At 44.8% G+C, this 26,993-nt stretch overlaps 1 protein-coding gene and 2 pseudogenes across 44 annotated transcripts in view; all 3 read left to right on the forward strand.

Annotated features, from left to right (window-relative positions):
• LOC111767438 (butyrophilin subfamily 3 member A2-like) overlaps window positions 1-26,766 on the forward strand; it is a 31,325-nt gene extending 4,559 nt beyond the window's left edge. For 4 of the 44 annotated variants that reach the window (XM_070244327.1, XM_070244328.1, XM_070244329.1 and 1 more), the window contains 4 exons: window positions 210-299; window positions 553-900; window positions 3,621-3,647; window positions 8,294-11,376. In XM_070244327.1, coding sequence (XP_070100428.1) covers window positions 210-299; window positions 553-900; window positions 3,621-3,647; window positions 8,294-8,445 — 617 coding nt within the window. In that variant the 3' untranslated portion in view covers window positions 8,446-11,376. The other 40 variants (XM_070244338.1, XM_070244340.1, XM_070244342.1 and 37 more) reach the window with 36 other exon arrangements.
• On the forward strand, window positions 5,139-6,387 carry LOC138919680 (butyrophilin subfamily 3 member A3-like; annotated as a pseudogene).
• Window positions 12,513-15,423, forward strand: LOC138919379 (butyrophilin subfamily 2 member A2-like; annotated as a pseudogene).
• Window positions 26,767-26,993: the final 227 nt, after the last annotated feature.

A 26,993-nucleotide genomic window follows, 5' to 3' on the forward strand; every position in this document is an offset into this window, starting at 1 on the left:
TTTTATGGGTGATTTTCCATGTGAAACTCAAAGGTTAAGAAACTCCCAAGCAGGTATTTTGGCAGAAGAGGGTCTTGAGTCACCACATTCATGACTGTGTGTTTCACCAAATTGGCCCTGGGGAGGTGGAGGTTGGATGTGGAATTCACAATCTTCTTCTAGGTCCAGGTCAAAATTTCTTCTCAACTCTTTCTGGCATCTCTCTGCAGCACTGATGAAAATGGCAACTTCCCTAGACTTCCTTCTCCTCGACTTCCTTGTTGACCTCATCTTCTTCCAGCTGCTTACCCCCTGCTCAGGTAGGGACCATTCTGCTTTTATGTATCTGAAGCAATTACCTATGAGTGTCCAGTCAGAACCTCTGACAACTTCTCATAACTGGAAGTCCCATACCAAGCTGAAAATACTCATGACAATTAGATAAATTATACTTCTGTTAGGATCACGTTCCTCTCTAGGTTATTCATACTTCACCCTCCCTGCCTGAGATGCTCTCACCTTATCCTCATGGCCTCAAGTCCCTCTGATGGAGCTTCTCCTTTTATTGACTAGCTCAGTTTTCTGTGATCAGACCCCCTGGAACCATCCTGGCTGTGGTGGGTGAAGATGCTGATCTGCCCTGTCGTCTGTCCCTGAACATGAGCGCGGAGACCATGGAGCTGATGTGGGTGAGATCCAGCCTTAAGCAGGTAGTATACATGTATGCAAATGGGCAAGAAGTGGAAGACAAACAGATGGCAGAGTATCGAGGGAGAACTTCGCTTTTAAGAGATGGCATCGCTGAAGGAAAGGCCACTCTCCGAATTTATAATGTCAGGGCCTCTGACAGTGGAAACTACCTGTGTTATTTCCAAGATGGCAACTTCTCTGAAATAACCCTGGTGGAGCTGAAGTTTTCAGGTGAGCCTCCAGATTTTACTCTGTGCTAGTTCCTCCCTGGGACCTGGAAGCAGAGGAAGACGTCATCCTCCAAATCCACCTCAGAGCACCCTGGCTGGTCACTTGGAACTGCCTCCACCGCCTCCCCATTTTGTTTCTCTGAGGCCCTTGGGAAAGACAGAGGTTTTCCTCTGAGAAGAATCCCCCCTTCACCCTATAATATCAAGTAAAGAACTCCCTCATGCTGGCCACCAAGGTCTAAGCAGGAAAGTGGAAGGTTGGGGATAGGAAGGATAAGAAAATATCTCCTCAGTGATGGCACACAGTTGTTCGGGTTCAGGTGTGTTCCAGATGGCTTCGGTGGCCCCTCCAGGTGCATGGTGCTGTGGGTCCCAGGAGGCTGACCTGTGGGAGAGCATCTGTGCTGTCAAAGTTCTCTAAACAAAGGCCTCTAGGAACATACCAAGCTGTGTTTATTATTTGTTACAGGGAGGAGAATGCACGTCATGTGGGAACCATGGAGTGTCTCAGTAGGAGAGTGTTAGAGAAGAGTTGCTATAGGAGTGGGCTTGTGTTAGGGGAGCTCGAAGAGGGTTTATGGAAGTGGAGCTTTTCTCTGGATTGGATGCTGTCACGAAGGTGGGGGGTGTGATTCTGTGGGTGGGTATCTTAAAAAAAAGTCAAATGCAGAGCAGTTTGTATAGAATGCCATCTTTGGTGTAAAGAAGAAAAAATAAGACCATATTTATATTTTTAAAATTTGATATACACTTGCATAGCCCTCACTCTGTGTCAGGCACATTATAAGCATTAATTTAATCCTTTAACCTTATGAGTGGGGTACTGTTATTACCCCAAGTTACAGATTAGGACACCAGGAGCAGAGCAGTGAAATAATTAGTCCAAGATCACACTGCCAGTCAAGTGGAGGAGCCAGAATTTGAACTCAGTCCCTTCAACTCCAAAGTTCACACTCTTAGCTGCCATATTATGCTGATTAATTAAGCTAATAAATGGAGGCATGGAGGAGGAAGTGGAGGGGAGACTTGAACGACTTTTTATATTTTTATGATATTTGAACCATTTAAATGTGACGTATTGAAAAAATTAAGTTAGAAAAAACATGTGATTCTATTGCTCAAGTGATTCATATTCAGGTATGAGAAGCAGACATTTCAAGACAAGTAATCTTATTACGTTATAGTAAGAGTTTGTCAAAGTCTTACCCAAAGATTGCTGAGACGTTGGGAGGAGAGAGAGCACTTAATGTCATGAGATCAACTCTGTGATCCCTGCCCTGGAGGTGAGAGGCTAAAGCTCCGTTTCATTGTAGACCCCTTCTGGAGGACTCGCACCTTGATCCTAGCCTTTGCTGGGACCCTGGCAGTCTTCCTGCTGCTTCTCTCAGTAGCAGGTTACTTCCTGTGGCAAGAGAAGCAAAAAGAAGCTGTATCCCAGGAGAAAGAGATATAATAAAAGGAAAAAGAACCAGCACGGGCACAAATGGAACAGAATAAAGGGTAAAAGGTATCGGACCTGGGAGGGAACATATGACCCTGGCTTGGGGGAGGGAGCCCAAAGACCTCACCCCTTCCCCACCCCACACACCTGCCTTTGCACTGGGTCATTTCTAAGGTTTATTTTCCAGCGGTGCTCCACACTCCATCTCCCTAACTGTAAGTTGTTTTTCCTGCTCATTTTCCAGAGAAGCTCTAGTGTGAACTCCATAAATACTGATTCCCCCAAGGTCCCAAGTAGCTCTTGGTATCACTGCTTTAAGAATCTTAATGACTGCCCACATTTGTTCCATTGCAGACTTGAGAGAGGTGGACTACAGGGCTCTTGCCTGAGTGGCTCTCACATTTCCTCTGAATTTGCATCTAAGACTCTCTGCTGGGATACTTCCCAGCCCCTTTCCTCATTCCTAACTCTACCTTGGGCTGAGAAATGTCCTGAGTCGATTTATAAAGGAACAGAAATAAGGAATACTGGTTAGGGGAGTAGTGTTATTTTAAAACAGAGAAGCACTTTCAATGTCTCTCCAAGAGGGGCCCACAGACTGTTCAGCCCATGAAGGCACCAGAGAATATCCAGGGGTGTACCTGAAAGGAAACGAGGAGGAGGCAGATGGAACTCTCTAGGTGAAATGCCTTCCCCATGCCAGGAAGCTCACTAGTTGTTTTACATAACCTCACTAGCTGCTGAAAAGAAAACAAAGAATGCATGAGTTAAGAAGATGAGAAAGTCAGAGGAGAAGGAGAGAAAAGTGTCTCTAAAAAAAGGAGTGGCTACAGTGACACAGATGTCATAAATTTATTAGAAGTGCTTTTTAAAAAATAGTACCTGAAACTTCCTCAGAAAGCTGCTCAATTCTTTTTGGAAGCATGCAGAAAATATTACAGTTGAGATAGATGGATTCCAGCACACATATCTATACAAGCATACACACAGTGACACCTACACTCAGGTATGGGAGTATAGACACATACAAAATAGATCTGCCAGGTCTCAGCTGGGAAAGCATTTATGTGGTGCGTGTGGTATCATCAACATGCATTTGGTGTTCTCAGACTTGATATCAAGGAGGAGAAGGGAGGAGAAGATGGAAAGGGCAGAAGGAGAAGGTAGGAAGGGTGGGGGTGGGTGTCAAAAAGAAAGATTGAATAGGTGCAAGAGAAGAGAATGGCACAACTCAGAAATTACATATTTCAGGTGATGTCTCTACCTTTCTTCCATTGCAGGTGGAGGGAAGTCTCAGGCCTGTGCTGGTGAGTGACCCTGATGTTCTCTGATTTTCCTGGCACATGTGTACTAAGCATTTAAACTTTTTCTCTGCTGTGCGACCCATTGCAATTCCAGTAGGAATAATCAGATCTAGCCCAGAGGGTCATTTTCTGTGCGGGATAGCACCCCTGATTTTCTGTAGCCTCAGGGAAGACCTTCCAGAGACAGGGTCTGGTCATTTTCAGCCACCCCTCACCCTGCTGGCACAGCACACATGTCCACACCCTAGCAAAGCCTAGCATGTCACCCACAGCCCCATCATGATGGAGAGAAGGAAGTACACCATTTTTGAGAGCTTACGTGCCTCACCCAGCAGAGCCGTGAATGAAGGAAGCAGGACATTGGAAGGGACTGAAGAATGGGAGCAAGAAGAGGCTTAGTGACGAGAAAGGGTGGCGGAAGAATGGAAATAATGTCCTTTCTGTGTCTGTGTCTCCTGCCTTTCAGAATGGAAGATGACACTCTTCCAAGCTGGTGAGAGAATCATTGTATGTTCCCTAGGACAACAACCTTAGAAAGCTTGTTCCATTTTTCTTCTCCAACTCTTGAGATTCTGGGAAGAACAGTCCCCATGACTGAGAGAGTTCCGAGTGGGTGACGAGGTCCTGGTCTCAAAGGTGTGCCCATCTCTAAGGCCTTCCTGCTGAGAGACCAGAGAATCAGGGAGGATTGCTCTCCTGGGTCCACAGATCTTCACGGGAAGGAAGAGGCATAAAGGGTGGACTGAGGGAAGGAGAGGCAGAGTGAACTAACACTGCAGGGAGAGTGAGGATGTGGAATGACCAAGGAGAGAAGGCAACACGCAAAGATCTTTGTTTTTCCCAAGCTTCTTATGCCACCTCCTGCTGCTGTGTGTCCCCAAGTTACTCAATGTTTCTGAACTCTAGTCTCCTCATTTTTAAATGATGATCATAATCCCTATTATGTGATGGTTGAGTTAAAGACTAAGTGAGGTAATGAATGTGTATTGGTCAAAAAACCAACAAGAAACAGATGGCATGTTGAAACTGGGTAGTTGAAGAGGATTTAGAAAGAAACTATTTACAAAGGCAGGATTCAGGTTAAGGGAAACCAGCAAAGGAGTGTGGAGTGCCCCAGGACTCACCATAGTGAGGAACTGTCACCACCCCTAGGCTTGAAGGAATAGGGAGAGGGAGCAGTTACTGGAGCCCAGAGGAAGCTGTAGCTCAAGGACAGGCTGCCTGAGAGGAGTCGGGCCTTTGTGAGAACATCACCCTCTGAAGTTGACAGAGGAAGTGGGAGAAATACATGCTGTGCCTCTCTTCTCTTTCTCCTTCCAATCTTCAGCTAGTACCTTCCTTTGGCCAAACCCAACAGGTAACCAGAAGCAAGGAAGCCCAGTGACGCTGTCCATATAGGATAGATTCCTGGGGCCTAAAAGACGGTAGAGAAAGAAAGAGAGTGGATCTGGGAGCACAGAAAGTCCGCAGCGTGGCCTCTAACACAGAAAATGCATGGAGCTATCGTAACCTCAGGCACTTCATCCCCGCCTGACCCTGGACTACATATGAAACAGGTGTTATCTTTTTCTACCCTAGAGATTAGTATTTTTATTCCCATTTTTCAGATAAGGAAATTGAAGCTCAAGGATATTATGTAGCTTCAGTCTATGGAAAAGGAGACTGCACAAAAGGGAAAGTCATTCAGCTCAGGAGTGGTAAAGATTGAAATGTAAATCTGTGTGACTATGAAGTTCAGATGCACAGAGTCATTTTGGGAAGGGAAATAGGAAAAACATGGAAGGAAGGAGCCAGCTTGAGATGTCCCGTTAGGCAGACCCAGACCCTCAGAACTCTACTCCACCAAAAACAAGACTCCTGCGCCTTTCTTTTGGTGTTGCTGAGAGGGTCACATTCAGGGAAGGTTAGGAATACCAGGTCTGGATTTGGACCTCGTCAGCCATAGCCAGGTCTTGAAAGTTGAGCTCTGAGTTGTAGGAACAATGGCCGACCCCAAGGCCCATCCCCAAACGTTCTGTAGTGGATGTGATTCTGGATCTGAACACGGCAAACTCCATCCTCCTTGTTTCTGAGGACCAGTGGAGCATGCGGTGGGCAGAGGAGCAACAGAATGTGCCAGCCGACCCTAAGAGATTTGATAGACATTATCGTGGGCTTGGCTGCAAGAGCTTTACATAAGGGAAACATTTTTGGGAGGTGGAGATGGGGGACAAGAAAGAGTGGCATGTTGGGGTGTGTAGGGAGAACATGAGAGAAAAGTGGGTTTATATAGCACCCAAGAATGAATCTGGATTGTGGAGCTGTCTGATGGGAATGACTATCTGTCTCTCACCTACCCCAGGACCAATCTGGCAATTGCCTATCCTCCTCAAAGTGTGGGAGTTTTCCTGGACCATGGGACTGGTGAGGTAACATTCTACAATGCCGTTGTGAATATGATATCTACATCTTCCCACACACCACCTTCTGCGGGCATCTGTGGCCTGTGGCCTGTTTTCAGAATTCAATCATGGGATTCCACTGCCTTGAACATTTGCCCAGCGTTGACCTGAGTGCAGAGTTCTCTTGTTCCTGACCTGGTGTCTGACCTTTCCCTGGAGACACCAGTGACCCCTGGATCTGCTGATTGGAATGGGGACCCTCAGGTTGAAGTAACATCCTTGCTTTCCCCTGCTCAGCCTGGAGCTGAGGGCCTCCTCCTTAAAAGCAACACTTTGCAACAATAAACTACTTACTAAATGCACACACTATGTGAAGCATGTCACTAATATTAATTCCATTATTCCACATGACAGTTTAGTTTGGTACCCCTTTATTGTCTCCTTTCTATAAAAAAGGAAACAGTGGTGCAGAAAAGTGAATTAACTTTCCAAAGTTTACTCAGCAAGTGAATGACAGCTAGGATTTTTAAGACTAATAACTAAAATCTATCGATAATTTAAAATGTACTGGGTGCTGTGCTAAATTATTTAAGTGCATTTCCCTGCTTTAATCCTCACTACAACCCTGTGAGGGAGTCTCATTTCAAGAATGTGGAAACTGAGGCAGGGGCAGGTATAGTACTTATATCATTTATACAGGAGAGGGGAACCTTCTAGGTGGGGAGACTTTCCATCACAATCTTTACCTCAGGTAGTAATGTCTGATTTCTGGAGAGAAGGAAGGGAAGGATGGCAGAGTTATGGAAGAATATGAAGTGACAACTGGAGAAATTCAATTTTGACCAGAGAAGTGAACCAAGCAGGGTGGAAAACTGCCTCCCTCATCCTTGTATCGTTGGCTTATCCCATGGAATGTTGAATGAATCAATCTATCGGGAGAAAACTGAACCTGGAGGGGAAGGGGGCTGCCCAAGACAGAAGTTGGAGTGATGATGATACCAACAAAGGTTATGGGAAAGTTTGACCTAGATGGGAACTGTGGTGTCAAGTCTCCTTGGCTGATTTCTCCATGTCTGTGCCCCTAGGTCTCTGGTCCCTGCCCCTTCAGGGTGATTCATCTTTGGTGCTTATGGAGCCAGCTGCTTCCTTGCATTTCTCCCTGCCAGGCTCCCTTCTTTTCTTCCACCTCCTCAGCTTGTTTGCACTGGTCTCAGATGGAGTCCATGCCACTAGCTCTTCTCAGATTCTCAGAAAAGGAAATCAACACTTCAGTCTGAAATCACTGTAGTTTGAAGAAGTGCTGCAGTTGTGTTCACTCATCCTTTCCTTCCGCACATGCTTATTGAATTTGTACCAGTGTGGTCCCATGGAAATGCAATGAGAGTCACAAAGGCAAGCTGCATACAATTTTGAAATTTTTCCTTAAATTTAAAAGGGTTGAGGGGCTGGCTGTTGCCGTAGTGGTTAATTTCGCACGCTACACTTCAGCAGCCCACGGTTCACAGGTTCCGATCCCTAGCACAGACCTAGCACTGCTCGTCAGGCCACACTGTGGTGGCATCCCACATAAAATAGTGGAAGCTTGGCAAAGATGTTAGCTCAGAGACAGCCTTCCTCAAGCAAAAAAAAAAAAAAAACAGAGGAATTTTGGCAACAGATGTTAACTCAGGGCCAATCTTACAAAAAACCCAAAAAAAATTAAAAAATCAAAAGAAAGTGGAAAGATTAAAAAGAAATTGATGAAATAAATTTTAATAATATATTTTAACACCAAACCCAAAATACTATCATCCAAATTTTATTATATAATATTAACAAAAAGATATTTAATAGTTTTTATTCTAGATTTTCAAAATTGTCTGTATATTTTACATTTACAGCCCATTTCCATTGGGACCAGCTAGTGGCTACCATACTGGACAGCTCAAGTTTACACACACTCTGTGCTAGATTGGGGAATGAAGGAAACCTCTGTGAGCACAGGGTCAGTAGGGGGCGCTCAGTGTCTGCTTCTCAATGTTTTGTTCAGGAAGCCTTAGCCGCCTCAATAGACACTCCTACTAGGTATCTATTGCTTTGGACCAGCCACAGCTCCTGGCCCCCAGAATCCTCAGCCCAGGAAGCCCCTGTGGCCTCAGAAAGAAGATGTCTGCAATATATTAGAAATAGAGAAGGAATCTGTCTGTGCCCTGGAATATGCACTTCCTTTCCTGCCTTCGATTTTTGGTGGCTGAGGCCCCTGTCTGATTCTACCCCTTTGTTGAGCAGAGCAGTCTACTGTCTCGGGGCCAGCTGGTCCAATCCTGGCCATGATGAGAGGAACAGCATGTTATGCTGCCACCTGTCACCTGAGAAAAATGGTGAAGACACGGAAGTGTGGTGGTTCGGGTCTCAGTTCTCCCAGCAGTGCTTGTGTATAAGGGCGGGCGACAGAGGACAGAGGCACAGATGGAGGAGAACCGAGGAAGGACAATCTTTGTGAAGGAAGAGATCAGCAAGGGGAGCGTGGCGCTGATCATCCACAACGTCACAGCCCATGAGAATGGCATCTACCACTGTTGTTTCCTAAAAGGGAAATCCTACGATGAGGCCATCATGCTCCTGATGGTAGCAAATGTGTCATTTCATTTTTTCTGTTGCATTTTCACAGTGTGACTCTTGGGTAAAGTTTCTGTCTGAACCCCATGCCTATGGTAGACCAGTAGATATTTGCCTGGAGTCCCCTTTACACAGGGAGGGTGGCTTCCACCTGCCCAAGGGCCAAATGAGTGGGTTTGCCCTGCTGAGCTGTGAGCATCACCTCTTGAGAAGCACACAGAACTCAGCTGCAGCCTTGAACAGAGAGAATGTTGGATCCCTACAGGTTATTCTTATGTTTACTTCTTGGAGATCTCTGAGGGTCTTCCTCAGTAACAAGTTTTAGATTTAGACATTTTTTTCTTATGAAATGCAACACACATACAGAAAAACTCATAAAACATTACTGTACAGATTACTGATATTGTGAATTATGATCCACATAACCTCTACTGATAACAACAAAGAACAGTGCCTAAACCTCACACACGTTAGTTTGCTGGGATCATGGTCTTGAGCTTAAAAAGTTTCATAAGATTCTGCCTGCCGGGCAGGTTTCTGTCCTTATCGTATTACCCTAGAGCTTCAGGAAGCCAAGGCTACTGAGAAGCCCTACCACGGCCAAAAGCGGAGTCCTCCACCGGCTTGTTTCTGGTCAGAGTGGACACACCCACACAAAAGTGAGAACATTAAAACCTCTAGCTGAATGAATCAATCAGCAAACACTTATTAGCAGCAGAAGCTTGGTACTGTGATGGGGTCTGTAGGTGGAGCACAAAGAAAAGTGCAGTGTCATCCTTTGTCCTTAGAGATCTCACCATTCTATTTGGCGTTTTGGTCTCCCTGCATTCTCCAACGTCAAGGTTTTCTTCCTTCCTTTTGTCCTTCCTATCTTCTTCCTTCTTTCCTCTGTCCCTCCCTCCTTTCCTTTCTTACTTCCTCCCTTCACCGAAGGGGTACTGCAGGAATGCATGGAATATGCATAATCAGTTTCTCTGGGCGGTGGACACTTGCTCTCTGCCCCCTTCCCTTGGCTCTCACTGCTAAAACGCTGACTAAGACACCATTGCCATTTTATCTGAGCCCTGGTCTCTCTCCTCAGTCCTGGGCTCTAAGCCCCTCATTGAAGGGCCAGGAGGATGGGGGCATCTGGCTGGAGTGCACATCTATAGGGTGGCACCCAGAGCCCCGAGCAGTTTGGAGAGACTCCTATGGTGAGATCATATTCGCCCTGGGGGACGATCACACTGTAAGTGCAGGCAGCCTCTTCCTGGTCACCACGGTTGTGATCATCAGGGACCGCTCTGTGAGGAATGTGTCCTGCTCCATCAATAACACCCTGCTTGGCCAGGAGAAGGAAACTGTGATTTCCATTCCGGGTTAGTTCCCTGCCCTCTGGAGGCTCATTGTGTGGAGGCAGGATCCTCAAGAGTCGTATTGGAGGCTGGAGTGTAAATGGGGAGGTAGGGTGTGGGATGGAAGGGTCCTGGGCCCTGAAAGCCTGGAGACTGCAGTTGAGCTGGAGCCTCTTCCCTTGTCACAAGGGGAAAATCAAACAGTCTCAAAACACATGGGGTATAAGCCTCTTCTCTGAGAGTAAATCTGATTGTTTGTTCCCTTTTATGGTCCTTATCCTGCAGCAATTTTTAACATTTAGAAGAATCATAAAACAGAGTGATATAGGGAGCTGTCTATTTACACCCAGAGGTGCTGCCTGCTGAAGCCCTCCCTTCCTGCCCATGAGATTTCCCAAGGGCCAGAGCAGGGACATTCTCTATCCACAGACATTGATGAATTCATTCAACAAACATTTAACATGCATCACATGTGTTCAAGGCACTGTTCCAGAAACTGAAGATAAATCGCTGAACAAAATACATGTAGATCCCTGCCCTCATGGGGCTCACATTCTAGCATGGCAGAGCACAATTAATGAAGTAATTAAAACAAAGGGTGAAACTGTGGATTCATTAAACTGTGAATTATATCAGGTGGTGATAAGTACTGTAGAAAAAATTACTGAGAGAGGGCATAGGGAGTGCTAGGTGCGTAGCAGAGTTGTACTTATAAGGGAGTGTTATTATTGTAATCAGTGAAGGCTTCAGGGAAAACATGGCAGTTTGGCAAGTGAAGAATGAGTTGTGCAGATGTTTGAGGACTGCGCAAGTCAGATAACAGGAAAATCATATGCAAAGGCCCTGAGTCCAAAGCATGTCTGGAAGTTTCAAGGAACCCCAAGAGGCAGGTATGGCTGAAATAGATTGAGTATAGGAAGAGTTGGAGGAGATTAACTCAGAGAGGCAATAGGTCCACACCATATGGGGCAATGTAGGCCACAGATGGACTTTGGTTTTAGTCTGAGTGAGATAGGAAATGGTATAGGGCTTTGAGAAAAGAAATAACATGCTCTCACTTAGGCTCCTGTGCTGAGGATAGACTGCAGAGGGTGTAAGCAGAAGTAGGAGGAGGGCATTGCAATATTCCAGGCAAGAAGACATGGTGGCTTGTCCTAGGGTGATGGCTGTGGTGATCTAGCATGGCTGGTAGCTTTTATTCACCATGGTCCTCTTCGTGGTAACTACAGGTATTTCTGCTTTTTGTCTCCTGGGCCCCCAGCCCTGGCACTCATTGTGGGGTGACCCTTTCTCTATCTGGGGTTTCTGAGAGAGAAGCCAACATAGCAGGGACCTGGGGGAGCTCTTTAGATATGAGTCCTGAGGGGAGCTCTCATCCCAGGTCTCTTTTTCTCACTAAATGGGACTTTATGGCTCCCTTTTCAGAATCCTTTGTTCCCAATACATCTCCCTGGATGGTGTCCTGGCTGTCATCATGTCTTCTCTGCTCCTCCTCATGGCTGGAGCATCTGTCTTATCAAGAAACTCCACAGGGAAAAAGATAGTCTCACAGGGGAAAAGGAGACTGAAAAAGGAGAAAGAATTTGCACATAAGTAAGTGTGGGAAGAAAGTGTGTAAAAGAGAAAGAACATCACATAAAAAGTAAAAGAGTAAGTTCACTGTCACACAAAGGCCACACCTCTGACAGCTGGAAGCCTGGGAACCAGAGAGAGGAAATGAACAGAGGCAGCAGCAAGGGCTTGGAACTCTCATGTCCTAGGAATTAATCCCTCAGCCTTGCTTGCTTCCATTCTGCACGGGTTGCATCCATTCATATGGCTACGTGGAGCACTATATTGTTGACCAAAAGTAAAGCTAAGTCAGTACTTATAATTTTCATCCAGTTAATCATATATCATTTCTGTATCCTGACAATTCCCTGGGCAGTGGGAACGGGCCAATGGTGTTCATAGAAAGGGCCAGTCCTTCATCGTTTAATACAAATTCAGCTCCTGGTGGTTCTTTTGAAGACATTCATTTGCTTCTGTTTTTTCAGAGTAAATTCAAGAGGAATTGTGTAAATTTAGCATTTCTGAAATACTCCATGCACAATTTGTTTTCTCAATGGTTAGCCATTATCTCATGAAGCTCTCCTCTCTGTCTGTCTCATTGCAGGATGGAGAAGAACCCTCTTCCATGCTGCTGAGCCCCTCTGACGTTCACTCAGTTCCTGCTCTTCCTCTACACTAGCCAGCCAACAGCACACATAAGAGGTGATGAACAAGGGGGCCTGAAGCAGGCTGGGGGCAGCAGGGGGCTGGGATTGGTTCACTGTCAGTATCCCCCACGAAGCTTTATCCCAGCTCTTCTGTCAGGGAATCTCCGCAGCTTTCAGTCAACTCTACGGCTGAGTTCTCACCAAAATTTCCTTTTAGTAAATATTTGTTCCATGATTACAGAGGTCTACCATAATAGTGGACCTCCACAAAGGTTACATTGTAGTAGTTGTTGCTCTATTGATCCTGGATTAATTTGAAAGAAGACAATACTGGCTTAACTATTTATAACCTGGGAGATGGTACAGACTGCACAGTTGAAAAGCCACAGGTGGGAAAGGGAATAAGCTTCCCCAAGCCTGTCTCAGGGAGGCGCAGACAGGTGCCAGAGATGCCTTCCTGCTCCAAGAGAACACTCATGCTCTGTGTTTAGCCTGTGAGGGGAGGGGAGGTGGGCAAGTGGGAGAGCGGGGGATCCACCTGTCTGGTCCTAATGAGCACTTGGCATTTTACAATTTGTCACCTGCTCAAAAGCACCAAAAGATCCGGGCTTCACCAGATATCATGGCACTGGGACCTTTCCTCCTTCCTCTTTTCAATTTCAAAATTGTCACAGTCAGACATATCAACTTAGGGAAAGGAGAAAGTCACTTTAGCACAATGGAAATGTAGATTGAGTAAGTAAGAGTAATTGCAGATGGGAGAGTCTGCAGAATGTCAGGGTCTGAAGCATTTCCTACATCCAGAGAGGTCACAGCTGCAGACTCAGACCCCTGTTGTTAAAGAAAAACTGGATGCAAACAGTTTCCTCTCCTTTTTGCCACACACACCTCTCAGGCAGCAGGTTGACTTTTGGGGACGTTATCCTCCTTTTTTACTCTTTGAAGGGCACCCCTGCATGTCATCTAAGTCAGTTGTCATCTGGTTAAACTGGTGGAACACAGAGGACCAATGAAGGGACCTCTTATTCCCCAGGAAGCTGTGTAGGGAGAAATTGGCCTTAATTGCTTCATTGGGAGAAAGATAGGGCCTCTTTGCTGGTTTAAGCTAAGTGGGAAAGTTTCTAACTACAGAAAGTCACAGAGATCATATGTCTTGAATAGAAAAGGGGGTTGATCTGAGAATGTTGAAAGAAAGTGCAAACCATTGATTTCACCTCATTTGCTGAACTTTCTACACTTCTTGGAGCCCCAATTATCCTCTACCTGAGGCAACGCTCCTGTCACTCAAGAGATAGAAGTGCAGCCTCAGTAATTCTCAGGCTGTGAGCTTCCTAGGGCTGGAATCAAGGGACTGTCATGGAAAAGGCTGCCACATGGGGGATCTCCCACCAGCTTTCTGGGCCCTCTCTGGGGACCAGGAATCACACAATCTCCTGAGACCCCAGTCCTAAACCTGAGTTTTCCTCTGCAGCTGACGTGGTCCTGGACCCAGACACTGTTCATCCTGAGGTATTCCTGTCAAAGGACTGGAGAAGCGTAGGATGGGGCCCCTCCAGGCAGAGTGTGCCTGATAGCCCAGGGAGATTCAACTATCGGCCTTGTGTTCTGGGCCTGGAGAGCTTCTCCTCAGGGAGACATTACTGAGAGGTAGAGGTGGAAAACATGGTAGTGTGGGCCGTGGGGTTTGTAGAGACAGTGTTGAGAGGAAAGGGGAGGCCCTACTAGCTCTTCAGAATGGCTTCTTCATCTTAGATATGTTTGGAAACCTGTCCTCTCCAGAGAAGATTCTCCCCTGACAGAGCACCTTCGCCAGGGGGGCATCTTCCTGGATGATGCAGCTGGAGATGTTTCCTTCTATAACATGGGGACAGATCACACATCTACACATGTCCCCATTCACCATTCTCTGGGCCCCTTAGACCCTTCTTCAGGCTGGAGTCTGATGACCGTAGCCTCTGCATCTGCCAAGTCTTCTCAGGGGCTCAGGGGGTCACGGTGCCTGAGGGTGGCCTGATCCTTCTCAGGACTGGGACCCATGGCAGCCACCAGAACCAATTTCCTTGTCTCAGAGCCAAAGAGAGAAGCCCTGGCCATCTCTGATAACACAGCACAGCGCCCTATCGAGGAAAACTGGCCCTCCTTCCCTTTTACATCCTCCAGAGACCCTCTTGACAGCCTCTTCAGGCGCCAGCTCCTTCTCTCCCTCATTGTGCTGTTGCATTAGTAACTCATTTCCTTGTAACTATGGGGCAGGGTCCAGTTTCAGAGCAATTAGTGCTGTCACATGGCTGCCAACCACCAAGAAACTGTGCGAAAGTGACAGGCAGAAAACCTGCTACTTTAACATCAGAGTGACACATTCTGCCTGATACTCAAGTTGACATCAGAGACTGTGGACTCAGGTTGAGAAAAACAGGATTCACTAGAATATGAGAGGTAGAGTGAAACCACAAATGGAAGTCAGAAACAGAAGAAGCAGGACAAGAGAGGTGAGAGGAGGCCAAAGCTGTGGGCTTCATTAAGCCCCATCAATACAGCTAAGGGGTCCCAGGAACTGCTGGCCCATTTCCAGCCCACCCCCCAAGGTTTTCAGACCACACAGTAAAGCACCCCAGGACTAGAACTGGGGTGAAGAAGAATGAAGGATGAAGACACACCTGGATGTGGCCTGGGTCAGATATCTCTGCAATAAACAAGGAGTCAGTACTCAGTTATTGAGTATGACCTAAAATTTTATGTCGCAGCTGAGCAGGTGGATACTGGACCAAGAGGATTGCAAGGTTCAGTTCACTGGGAAGAGTGACAGGTTCCAGCTTTTAGCCTCAGGCTGCCTTTAGACCCTGAAAATTTCTTGGGGACTCCAAAGAGCTTTTGCTCATTTTGGTTACATCTGTCAATATTTATTGCATTAGAGATTGAAACTGAGAAATTTTAACAATGTATTTATTAATTTTTATTAAGATAGTAGTAATAGGGGCCGGCCCAGTGCTCTGCTTTGGCGGCCCAGGGTTTTGCCGGTTAGAGTCCTGGGCGTGGACGTGGCACTGCTCATCAGGCCATGCTGGGGTGGCATCCCACATGCCACAACTAGAAGGACCCACAACTAAAAAATACACAACTATGTACCAGGGAGCTTTGGAAGAAAAAGGAAAAAAAAATTTTTTTTAAAGATAGTAAGAATAAACCAATTATAGGTCAATATAGAAAACATAATGATGAAAAATGTGTATTGTTTCCAAAACAAAATAAATTTTACTGAGATGTGTGACATTCTTTAATGCAAAGTCTAATGTCTAGCTGACTAGAAGATGGCTACATCCTCCGATCTGCCTCTGTGTTCAGTGTTGGGTATCACAGCTCCTTTGGATTCTAGAAGACTTCACTGTACACAGTAGGGGAATGAGAGCCAACACAAGAAATAATGTATTATAACTATTGTGGAAATAATATTAACCCTGTGGACTCCTTGAAAGTGTAACAGAACCCCTCAGAAATCTGCAAAACATATTTTGAGAGCCAGGATAGAGGGTCCTGGAACTGAGTCAGGCATTTAAAATGATGGCTGAAATGGTAGTATTTTGGACTTTACATATTTCAGTATCCAATTATAAAACAGGGCTGGAAAAAAGTACTTAAAAAGCTCAAAATTTTATTACTGCATTTACAAATGGAAACATTCTGGAAAGAATCAGGAACACTGACATAGCTGATTTGATCAGATGTCAGACTGGGTTATTACTGCATATGTGTCTGTGTTATTTTCATTTTTGGTGTGTTGTTGTAATATTATTTAAACAGTTTTAACTAAAAGCACCAGACTGCAAGTCGGAAACAAGAGCTGCTGATAATGGGCTCTATTCATCTTCAGCAAGTTACAGCTTCTCAGTGTTTCGGGATTCGGTAAAATAAGGCTCTGAGCGGGTTCCTGTATCTTTCATTATAGTTTACAGAACACTTTCACTTATGCTGTATCCTTGCATTCTCACAGCAAATAGAATTACCCCCATTTCACAGTGAAATAATGAAATAATGAGGTCTATCACAGTGATAAAGTGATAGTGTTTGTTTAAGGAAAACACAGTTTTCGTTCATACTTTTTTCATAAATCATGCCTTATCTTTAAGGTGCCTTCCAAATATATCAAAATTCAAATATTTTGATTTTTTACTGAAACTAGACATGAACTCAGTCATGTGCTAGTCACTATGGGAGCATTAAAATAGTGAAAAATTTGGCCCCTACCTTCCTTTACTCAGTCTTGTATTCATATCTTTACTTATTCATTCACTCTCAACAAACTCAGCACCTTTAATGTGTGCAATGTATGGTTCCATGATGGAAATAAGCTGGGTGATGTTATGGAGAGAAATGGTTAGAAGGTGGGGAGGGACTACTTTAGCTGGCAACGATAGGGAGGGCCTCCTGGAGGAAGTGATGGATTTTCTGAGACTTGAGGACTAAGGAAGAACCAGCCCTGAGAGAGCTGGGGGAAGAGGTGCTGAGCAGCGGGAACAGTGAGTACAGGAGCCCCAAAGCAGAAATGAACTAACTAGTGGAAGGGACATGAAGAGTCCCCTGCAGTCAGAGCAAATACTGAGAATGGGACAGGCAGGAGACTTCAGAAGAAAGCAGACCATCTGGGGCCTCATAGCAAAGTGCTGAGAATCAAACAGAAGCAGAGTCTTACTGAAAACCAGAGCTCAAATGAACAGAAAATGTCTGGAGTCACCCAAGTGTTATTTTTTATTTCTTCTTCCCAAGATCCCTCGTTCTCATCAGTATGGGGAATTTAATCATCTAGAATTTCCTTCTCTTTCCTGAATTTGGGGGCTGGGTATTTGGTGGAGTAGAGTATAGAGAAAAGGGACACAGCCTCCCAGGGACTTTTCACCTCTTCTCTGGGTGTCATGGGTCAGGCCTGGTGTAGTGAACTCAGCCCTCTCCGTGATGGGACCCTCAGTTTCTATGATCTCTCTTCCCTCCTTGGTTTGACTATGGCTTAGATCAGCTCCAAGAAGAGAAAAAAAAAATTCTGAATCAAGATCTTCTGGTAGAAGTTTTTCGGATTTTTGGCATCCCAGATTAACGAGACACCTGGTTCATAGTTTTCTGGAATGGGCTGGGAGTTGCTATCATCAGTGGTTATGGGGCAATAATTTCCTTGATGGCTAATCTTGGTACCTTTTGATCCCTCTGTGGGAGAGAGCAGACTGGGCCAAGGAGAGAGTTGGGAGTGGGAAGATTGGAATGCAGGTCATCTTGGCACATCCTACCATAATTACAAGTTTCCCAACTTTAGAGAAAGTAAAACTTACATATTCCTGGACATGAAGAGCTTCCCCTAATCACATGACCATTTGCAGAGGCCTGGAAAGGAACAGTCAGGCACATTCTTCCCAAGACCGTTCGCAAGATCATTTCTTCTTCTCCCCAGCTACCCCAATACTTGGCCCAAGCCAACACTCTAATACCATGAGTTCAAAGGGACAGTATAATTATCCCTGACCTTTCAATTCACAGTGTTACTAAGCAATCTTACAGGACTTTGGCATCCAGAGACATAAATAATCTGACACAGATAAGGTGCATGTACAATTATCAGTACTGGGGTTTATGTCAAGGCCGTCTCTTGTAAATATGAATCAACACACCTATAGTTAATTCTTTCATCCATCCAATAATCATCGACGGTCAGCCATGAGCCAAGCACTCTGCTAGGTGTTGAGGAAAATAGCAGTGAATAGGACAGGTCAAATGTATGGAGTATTGACAACCCAGGAAGTACCCCCAAGCCTCGGTGTCCATACTTTCTATTGAGACTTCATTAGGTAGGTTTTATTGATTGAATCTTTGACCACATAGTAATTGAACTCCACTCTCAGCCCTCACCCGTCCCCAGTCAAGCTGAGATCACATAGCTCAAAGCAACAACCCTCTAATCACATGATTGGTCTTTCTGACATGACCAGTCCTCACCATGAGTCGCCTCAAGAGAATAAACTATGAGATGCAGTCCAAGAGGCTCCCCATAAATGACAAAGACCCTCTTATCATTAAGGAAATTCCAACAGTTTAGATTATCTCCTAGGACCCTGGACAATGGCCAGAGCTCTTGCTAGGCAGTGTGAGAAAGAACATCAAGAGCAAAGGACTAGAGTGGAATTGGGATTGGGATACTACTAGAACCAAAGTTCAGAGAAGCCAACAGATAGCAGAGAGAGTGGGCAGGACTAGAGACGTAGGGAGAACCAGATCAGGTGAAGAGTCACGGCACAGCTAAGGAGTTTGAATTTTATTTTAAGTATAATGGGAAGCCATTGCATTATTAAAAAAGAGAATACAGTGTAAGTGGCACCCCTGCCTCCTATCTCCCCGTGCATCTGTCCTCCTACTATTTTCAATGAGTACATTTTCTCATGCCGAACTTTTCAGAGGTTCTCCTTCCCCTTTGGACTAAAACCCCAGCCCCACAGCAGGCACCTGATGATGCTGTCTTGAGAGTCATCAGTGTGGGGGTCATGAATGAACCTTTCAAAATGGAGGACAGTGCTATCCATGGAGGTTTAATATGCGTGGGTGCTACTCTAAATCCTCCCCAGATGACTTAAGATACAAGTGCTGGGTTTATCCCCACCCTAAAGATAAAGAAACAGGGACATCAAGTAGGTAACCGGCTTCAGGTTTCATGGGTAATGAGCGGTGGATAACGACATACAGAGACAGAGAGATAAACCCAGAACTAGTAAACAATAAGCCATAGTGCCTGGAACACACTAGCAGCTCTCTAGGCAAATCTATAAAAGAAATTTCTGTTCTTGGGAGTTCCTAATGGCAGCAAGAGGTGACATATTAGCCATGAGAAATAGATGCTTCATGCTGAGGCTAACTAAATCAAAGATATCGATTTCTAGGTGATTGCACACCCTTACTGCATGCAGGACACTGTATTAGGTCTTTCAAAAGATGAAAAAGACGGGATCAAGTTCCCGACCAGGAGAGTGAGTGGGCCACGATCACTGTTAAGAGAATGGTGAATCTAGTATAGTTTTGTCCTGTGTCCAGGACTGTGTCCGATGTAATGGCAGCCTTCACATCAGTTTGCACATGCTGGTGCCTTTCAGATACTGAGTCACAAAGCCATCTAATTTAGGGAACAAGAAGAGATGAGTAAAGATCTCCCAGAGAAGTCCAAGCCCATGCTCAAGGGACAAGAAGGTTAAAAAGAAGAGAGTATTTTCTCTGGCGTTCCTCTCCGTGGACACATCCTTGTGAAGAAGACGAGGAAGAGCAACCAGACTGGTGCTGGAGATGAGTGAAGAGGGCACCAAGGAGGAGAAGGGAAGGCAGACAGGGCACAGAAAAGGCCAAGAAATGTCTGGCTCTAGTCAGGGAGTGCTCAGCTCTCTTTTTTTCTATTACAGATTAGAGAAAAGCCCTGTTCTATGCCAGTGAGTGGCCATCTAATTCCGAAGGTCTCCGGTCCAAGACTCCATAAAAAAAAAGGTCTGAGTGTTCTTTCTCCATCTACCAGCTCCAGAGAGTGGCCCGGCTTGGAGGGCCATCGATGGAGACTCAGCGAGGATCCACGCAGCATCATAACCAAGTTCTGCACCATCCCATTTCACCACCTGCACCTTTTTCTTTAAGCTTTAGAACTTTTTTTTTCTACTTCTTTTTTGTTTTGTTTTGGTTTTTTTAGGAAGATTAACCCTGAGCGAACATCTGCTGCCAATCCTCCACTTTTTTCCAAGGAAGACTGGCCCTGAGCTAACATCCATGCCCATCTTCCTCCACTTTATATGTGGGATGCCTGCCACAGCACAGCTTGCCACGCCAATGCCATGTCCACACCTGGGATCCAAACCAGCAAACCCCAGGCGGCCAAAGCAGAACGTGCACACTTAACCGCTGCGCCACCTGGCCAGCCCCTCTTTCTGCTTCTTAAAGGCTGCCCCACCCACTTCCTCTCTTGGATTTTTCTACTCCTTAACATTTTCAGCACCATAGGCCTAAAGGTACAACTAGAAAGCCTCCATTCAAGTGACATTCAGTCTCAAGCGGGTTATATGTATCTTAGAGGAGACCTGGAAACTCTGTCCACCTAAGCACCTCTCTTTTCAGAGCAGAGGGACCACTTCATAATTGGTTTCCCCACAGAGAACCTTAGAAAGGAGGGATAAATAAATTCTTGCAAATTGTCTTTTTAAATAGCTAAAATTTATTGAGCATCTACTACCAAGCACTGGGAACAGGTCTGAGTGCTCTACATATATTCTCCCATTTGTTGATCCTCACAATAGCCCTAAGACGTAGGTGCTTTTATGATGTCCATTACAATGGGGGAAATTAATCCACAAAGAGAGTAGAAACCTTGTTCCAAATCATACATCGCAGGGGTGGTGACACTAGGATACAAACCCAGGGAGTCTGGTCCCACACTCCCCTGTTCATATGGTGTGAGGTTGGAATAGACCTACCTGGATTCTTTTTCCTTAACATGAAGAAGGCCCATGACTTGTTCAAGCTCACGCAGTTGGTTAATTCAGACTCAAGAGGTGCTGACTCTTCTTCCTTGTCTACTTCCCTATGTGAATTTTCCCCAGGGGTTCCTGGGTCCACTTGTCCCTCTACATACGCTCCTTGGAAAACATACTTGTCAATTACTCCCATATTCATATCTGGAATTCTTTCCCAAGCTCCACTTCTACCAGCCCCTAAAGTTTGTCTATCTGAATTGTCCCATGGCAACTCAGACCAAGTTAAACTCAGTATTCTCCCAACCCCTCCAATACCCTACTACTATTTTTCCTCTTTGGTATTTGTGTTAATGGCACCATCACCTACTCAATTGCCCACGCAAAAACGTCTATGATCCAGTGCTCCACTTTCTTTATCATCTCATTCTAATCTGCTAGCCAATACTATCAGTTCTTCCTTCTAAGCGGCCTTCAACTCCACCTTCTACTTTCCCTGCGTTGCTCTAATTCAGATAATCCTTTGTAATTTATAGATTTTTCTCTTGTTATGGCCTCATTTATGCAATATGTATTTCCTAAGTGCTTTTCATTTGCTAGTCCATAAGGAAAACTAACCAGATGCAGGGATAACGAATGAATGGGGAAGACTTACAGGGGAGGGCGGTCAGGGAAGTTCTTTCCAATATACGACATTTAAAACAGGACACAGTGGACAGGAAGGGACAAGCACATAAAGTCCCAGATCTTCCCTTGTTCCATGCAGAGTTATGGGCAGATACAAAGATCTCAAGGTGGGAAAGATCCAGACTGAGGAACTGACAGGAGGCCCATGTGCCTGGAAGGGGACAGTGTGAGTGGACCTAGAGATGACAGGAGATGTGGTGCAAGAGGTGAGCTGGGGCCACATCATGGGTGCATTCCAAACTGTGATGATGTCTTTGGCTTTATTTTAGGTGTGATGGGAAATCACTAGGGACTTTTGAGCTGGGGAGGGACATCATCAGATTTATGTTTTTTTAAATGTCACTTCGGCTGCTGCTGTGTTGAGAAAACACTATAGAGAGGCAAGATGGGAAACAAGGAAGCCAGTCAGGATGCTACAGAAGGAACCCAGGCAAGATTTCATGATGGCTTTGATGGAGACAGTGAAAAGTAGTTGCTGGATTTGGGATATGTTTTGAAGGAAGGGCTGAAAAACCGTTGCTGATAGGTCCATATGGTAGATCATGCTTGAGTTTTGTGCCCAAGCAACTGGGTGAATGGTAGGGAATTTCTAGAAGGAAATTCAAAGTTTCCTTTTGGACTGGAGTCACGTAGGCATTTGGATGTATGCATCTGGAGTGCCTGGAAGATGCTGGAGCTGGAAATTTAGGAGTTATGTGCGCAATTGTGATGTTTAAAATCCTGGGATTGGATGAGATTCCTTAGGGAGAGTGTTCAGAGAGAAATGAATAGAAGTTAAAAGTTCTGAGCTCCAGTCCCCCTCTCCCTCCCAACATTCAGAGGTTGGGGAAAGGAAGATCTAGCAAAGGAGACAGAGAAAAAGTAACCAGTGGTATAAGAAGAAAATTCCAGAAGGGTATGTATCCAAGAATCTGAGGAAAGAAAATATAAGAAGAAGGAGGAAACATCAATGTCAAATGAGGCTGAGAGTTTGAATAAGGTGAGAACTGACAATTGATGATGGAATTTCACAAAATGAAGGTGAGTGCTGAACCTCTATGAGAAACAAATAAAAAATTGGAGACATAGTGAGGATTAGGCTGGTTTTACTCCTAGGCCAGGCAGGAACACCCTGATCCAGCAAAGCTTGGCTTTGGCTTGGCTCCTTTGTGTGGGCTCCAGATGAACCACCAAAAAGAAGGTTTCTGCTTTGGAAACTGACATATAAATATATATAAGAGGAAAGAAATTAATTATAAAGAATTCTCTGAAACATAAATAGAAAATTAAAGGCAGATTTGAGGGCTTTCAGAAGGAAAAACTGACAGTATTTTATAGGTTTTCTCTTTGAAGTGGTATTATTTGCTTCTTTGTTTGTCTCAAGATTGAGTTCCTTGACATGGCGGGGACTATATGTTACCCTCTGTGAGTCCTCAGTATCCAGCACATAGGAAAACTGTCCACTGAAACAGCCTGTAAAGGGAGCTGACTTTCAGTGATGTTTGTATCGATCAGGCTAACCGTATAACAGTATAGGCTAACTGTTGGAACAAAAACCCAAACATCTCATTAGGTAAATATAATAAAAGTGTATTTCTCTGTCTCTGCAGAGTTCAGGACAGATCATATGGGAAGGCGAGGGCTCAGGTCCACACAGATTTTTCTAGGGGCCTCACTCTCCTCTGCATTCAGACAGCGTATGAGGGAAAAGGGATGGAAATATTGTGCAGAAGTTTTCTCATGGGCCAGGCCTGGAAGAGGCCAAGTCTTTTGCTGGGTCCCCAAGGGAAGCTGGGAAATGTCTTCTTGCTGTGACTCCAGGAGGAAAAAGAACCAGCATTTGGTGAACCCATACAGTTTCTCCAATGTGACTCTTCTAAGCTATGAGGTCCTGGAAAATCTGTTAAACATGAGTATTCTTAGATCAGAGAACCTATACAGTTGGCGGAAAAGCCCTGGCCATGTAGCCCTCCATCCGATTCCCTGGGGCCTCAGGCTGGCAGAGAGGGATGGCTACAGGCTCTCCACAGGACCTTCCCCATTCCTTCACTCTACAAATATTATCAAGCACCATTTGGAAGCCAGGGACTGACAGGGCTAGACAGTGAGAATGCAGTGATGACCACACATAGTCTCTACTTTCTCAGCTCTTGGTCTAGTAGAGGAAAGAATATGAAACTAATAATAACAGTGCAGTGGCACGTGAGGGATTTGTACAAAATTCTGCAGGAGAGGAGAGGATGGGGTGGGAAGCGGGTTTCCTGGTCAGACACCCCTGCTCCAGGGACCTGGGACCTCAGGATTTCAGGAATCTGCATCATCTCCACCTTGTGGAAGTTTCTGAGCTCTCCCACTAGCTCTTTGAAACCTGTTCTTGAGGACGTTTGGGGAGATGCTTATCACTCTAGCTGTTTCAAGAAGGAAGGAAGAAAGGGGACTTCATGGGTTAGGGTCAGCTTCTTTTTTCCATCTTTCCCAGTCACTAAGGGTCCTGGGATGCCAGAGTTGACCTGTTGTCTCTTGTCTCTTGCTTTTTCAGCAGCTAATGTGACTCTAGCTCCTGACACTGCCTACTTTCAACTCTTTCTGTCTGAAGATTGCCAAAATATGACGCAGAAAAACACATGGGAGGATCTTGAAAAACCTAGAAGGTGTTTTCTGGACGCTTGTCTGTGACTGCTGGGTCACAGTCTTTTTCCTCAGGGAGAGACTACTGGGAGAAGGTGGCCACAGGACTTACTGGGAGCTTGGGGTTTGTGACCAAAACACAGAAAGGATGTGGGGAATCACAGAGTTACATCCAAATGGATTCTAGGCCTTGGAACTGTATGCTAATAAGTATCAAGCTCTCCCCTCCCCGAGGACCTTCCTCTCCCTGAGTGAGCCTCCAGCTCAGTGGGGATTTTCTAGGACTATGAGGCTGGGGATGTCTCCTTCTGTAGTGTGGTTGATGGGTCCCACATCTACACTTTCCCCCAGGCCTCTTTCTCTGGGTTGCTCTCTCCTTTCTTCTACCTCTGGTTCTATCACCCAACTTCTGACTCTCTTCCACTGAGGCCATCAGTCCCCAGACTTTCTCTCAGTTGAACCTCCATGGGAGAACTGGGCACTGTAGTTGAGGAGCCCCTTCTAGAGACAACAGTCCCAGAGTTCCACCTGATCCAGAGGTGGAAATGGCGTCCCTCTGACCTTTATCATAGCTGAAGTCATTTCTTTCCCATTTCTCCATGGAAGTGACTAAAGTAGGGAAGAGTGTATAATGATCCATGGCTGGGTGGTGCAGAGGGCCAGAAAGGACTACGCAACCCTACAGAGTCTGTCTGGTGTTGCCACCCTACATGGAAACTGGAAAAGGACTCAAGAGACAAGAAATACTGATGGAAAGACTAAAGACTAGTGGCCTGGAGAGTGATCTCTGACCTTGATCTCCTTGATCCTCATAAAGAGAAGAGAGGCCAATGCCCACAAGCAGTGGTTGTCTTGAATGCCTGCACAACAGAACCACAGCAGGAAGCTGGATCTGGAAGGGGCTTTGCTGTTTCCACAGTCTTTTCATTCAAGGACTTTATTTCATTTTGACCCACATGTGACCCTTGGAGATATTAAATAAAGTGCACAGAGAAAAGTCACTTCTCAGGTCACCTGTTGGTCTGGGACTTGATGCTACATTCAATATTGTTACATCCAATGCCGTAAAGTTAAGAGATACAAAGTGTTGTGCCCAGAAACCCACTATCTGAAGTTCAGCATCTAAGCTGGAAATCAAGGCTGTTTTTCTGTGCAAAGTAACTTGGATCCTCCAGACAAGAATGGAGTGGTTCATTCTTATTTATATGATTTCCACCAGCAAAGATTTTGACAGACTCTGAGTTTTCGGTTTTTTTATTTTTCTTTTTCAATTATTTTATTGAGGTCATATTGCCCTGTAACTGTGGGTAAGGTTCAGGTTTTCATTATTATATTGCAGTTTCTATATAGACAGCATCATGTTCACCACCAATAGCCTAGTTTTTATGAGTCACCATACATATGTGCCCTTCTATACCTTTTGCCCTGACCCCCACCTTTCTCTCTGGTAACCACCAATCTGTTTTCCTTATCTATGTGTATGTTTATTTATTTTCCACATGAGTGAAATCACACGGTATTTCTCTTTCTCTGTCTGATTTATTTCCCTTAGCATAATACTCTCAAGGTCTACGCATGTTGTAGCAATTGGCAAGATTTTATATTTTTTTGTGACTGAGTAGTATTCCATTGTATCTATACACCACATCTTCTTTATCCATCCATCCATGGATGGACACTTGGGTTGCTTCTATATCTCGGCTATTGTGAATAATGCTGCAATGTACATAGAGGTGCATAAATTTTTTTGAATGATTGATTTCATGTTCTTTGTATAAATATCCAGTTGTGGAACAGCTGGATCACATGGTATTTGTATTTTTAATTTTTTGAGAAATCTACATAGTGTTTTCCATAGTGGTTGTACCAGTTTGCATTCTCACCAGTAGTGTATGAGGGTTCCCTTTCCTCTACATCCTCTCCAACACTTACTTCTTATCTTGTCAATTATAGCCATTCCAATGGGTGTGAAGTGACATCTCACTGTAGTTTTGATTTGCATTTCTCTAATATTTAGTGATGTCAAATGTCTTATCATGTATCTGTTGGCCATCTGTATACATACTTTGGAAAAACGTCTGTTCATATCCTCTGCCTATTTTTGATCAATTTGCTCATTTTTTTTGCTATTGAGTTGTATGAGTTCTTTACATAACTTGGAAATTAACTTTTTGTCAGATATGATTTGCAAATATTTTCTCTCAGTTGATGGGTCATCTTTTCATTTTGTACAAGGTTTCCTTTGCCTTGCAGAAGATTTTTAGTCTGATGTAGTTCCACTTGTTTATGTTTTCTTTTGTTTCCCTTGCTTGAGTAGACATGATATTCAAAAACATACTGCTAACACTGATGTCAAAGAGAATACTGACTATATTTTCCTCTAGGAATTTATGGTTTCTGGTCTATGTTCAAGTGTTTAATTCAATCTGAGTTAATCTCTGTGCATGACATAAGATAATGAACAGCTAAGCTTTGAAAAAGGAGCCAAAATAATACAATAGAGAGAGGAAAGTCTCTTCAAAAAAATGGTAATGGGAAAACTGACAACCATGTGCAGAAGAATGAAAGTAGACTGTCAATTTTTAAAAAGAAGTTTCTCAGTGAGTAAGAAAGCAGGAAGCACTCAGAGAAGAGGGTTGTTTTGCTCCTTTGCAGCTGCAGCATGACCTTTGGAAAAATATAGATTTGGTTAACTATGTAATTGACTTTATCACATATGTCTGTAATGTCAACCTGATGACCGGCAAGAAAGAGTGTTACATTCTGAGCTAACTTCTACATTCCCACCCCTCTGTAATATAATGCCCACTTTCTTATTTTATTTTGTCTCTGAACTTGATCCCATACTTCTCCTCAGCTTCCTTCAGAAGGATTTTATGCCTGTTCTTCAAGCGATTTGTGAGCCCTACATCCCAGAGGTCCTCCGGAACATTGATTTCCTTCTTGTGGTATCAGTGAAGAAGAGAACTCTTCTCTCAGCAGATGCCAGGGGATGGACAGAAGGACCCTGAGGCAGTGCTTGTCCCTATCTCAAGCTGTTCCTGAGAGGCAGTCCTGGAACCTCCTGCTT

Source organism: Equus caballus, chromosome 20 (assembly GCF_041296265.1).
Source record: "Equus caballus isolate H_3958 breed thoroughbred chromosome 20, TB-T2T, whole genome shotgun sequence".
Lineage (NCBI taxonomy): Eukaryota > Metazoa > Chordata > Mammalia > Perissodactyla > Equidae > Equus > Equus caballus.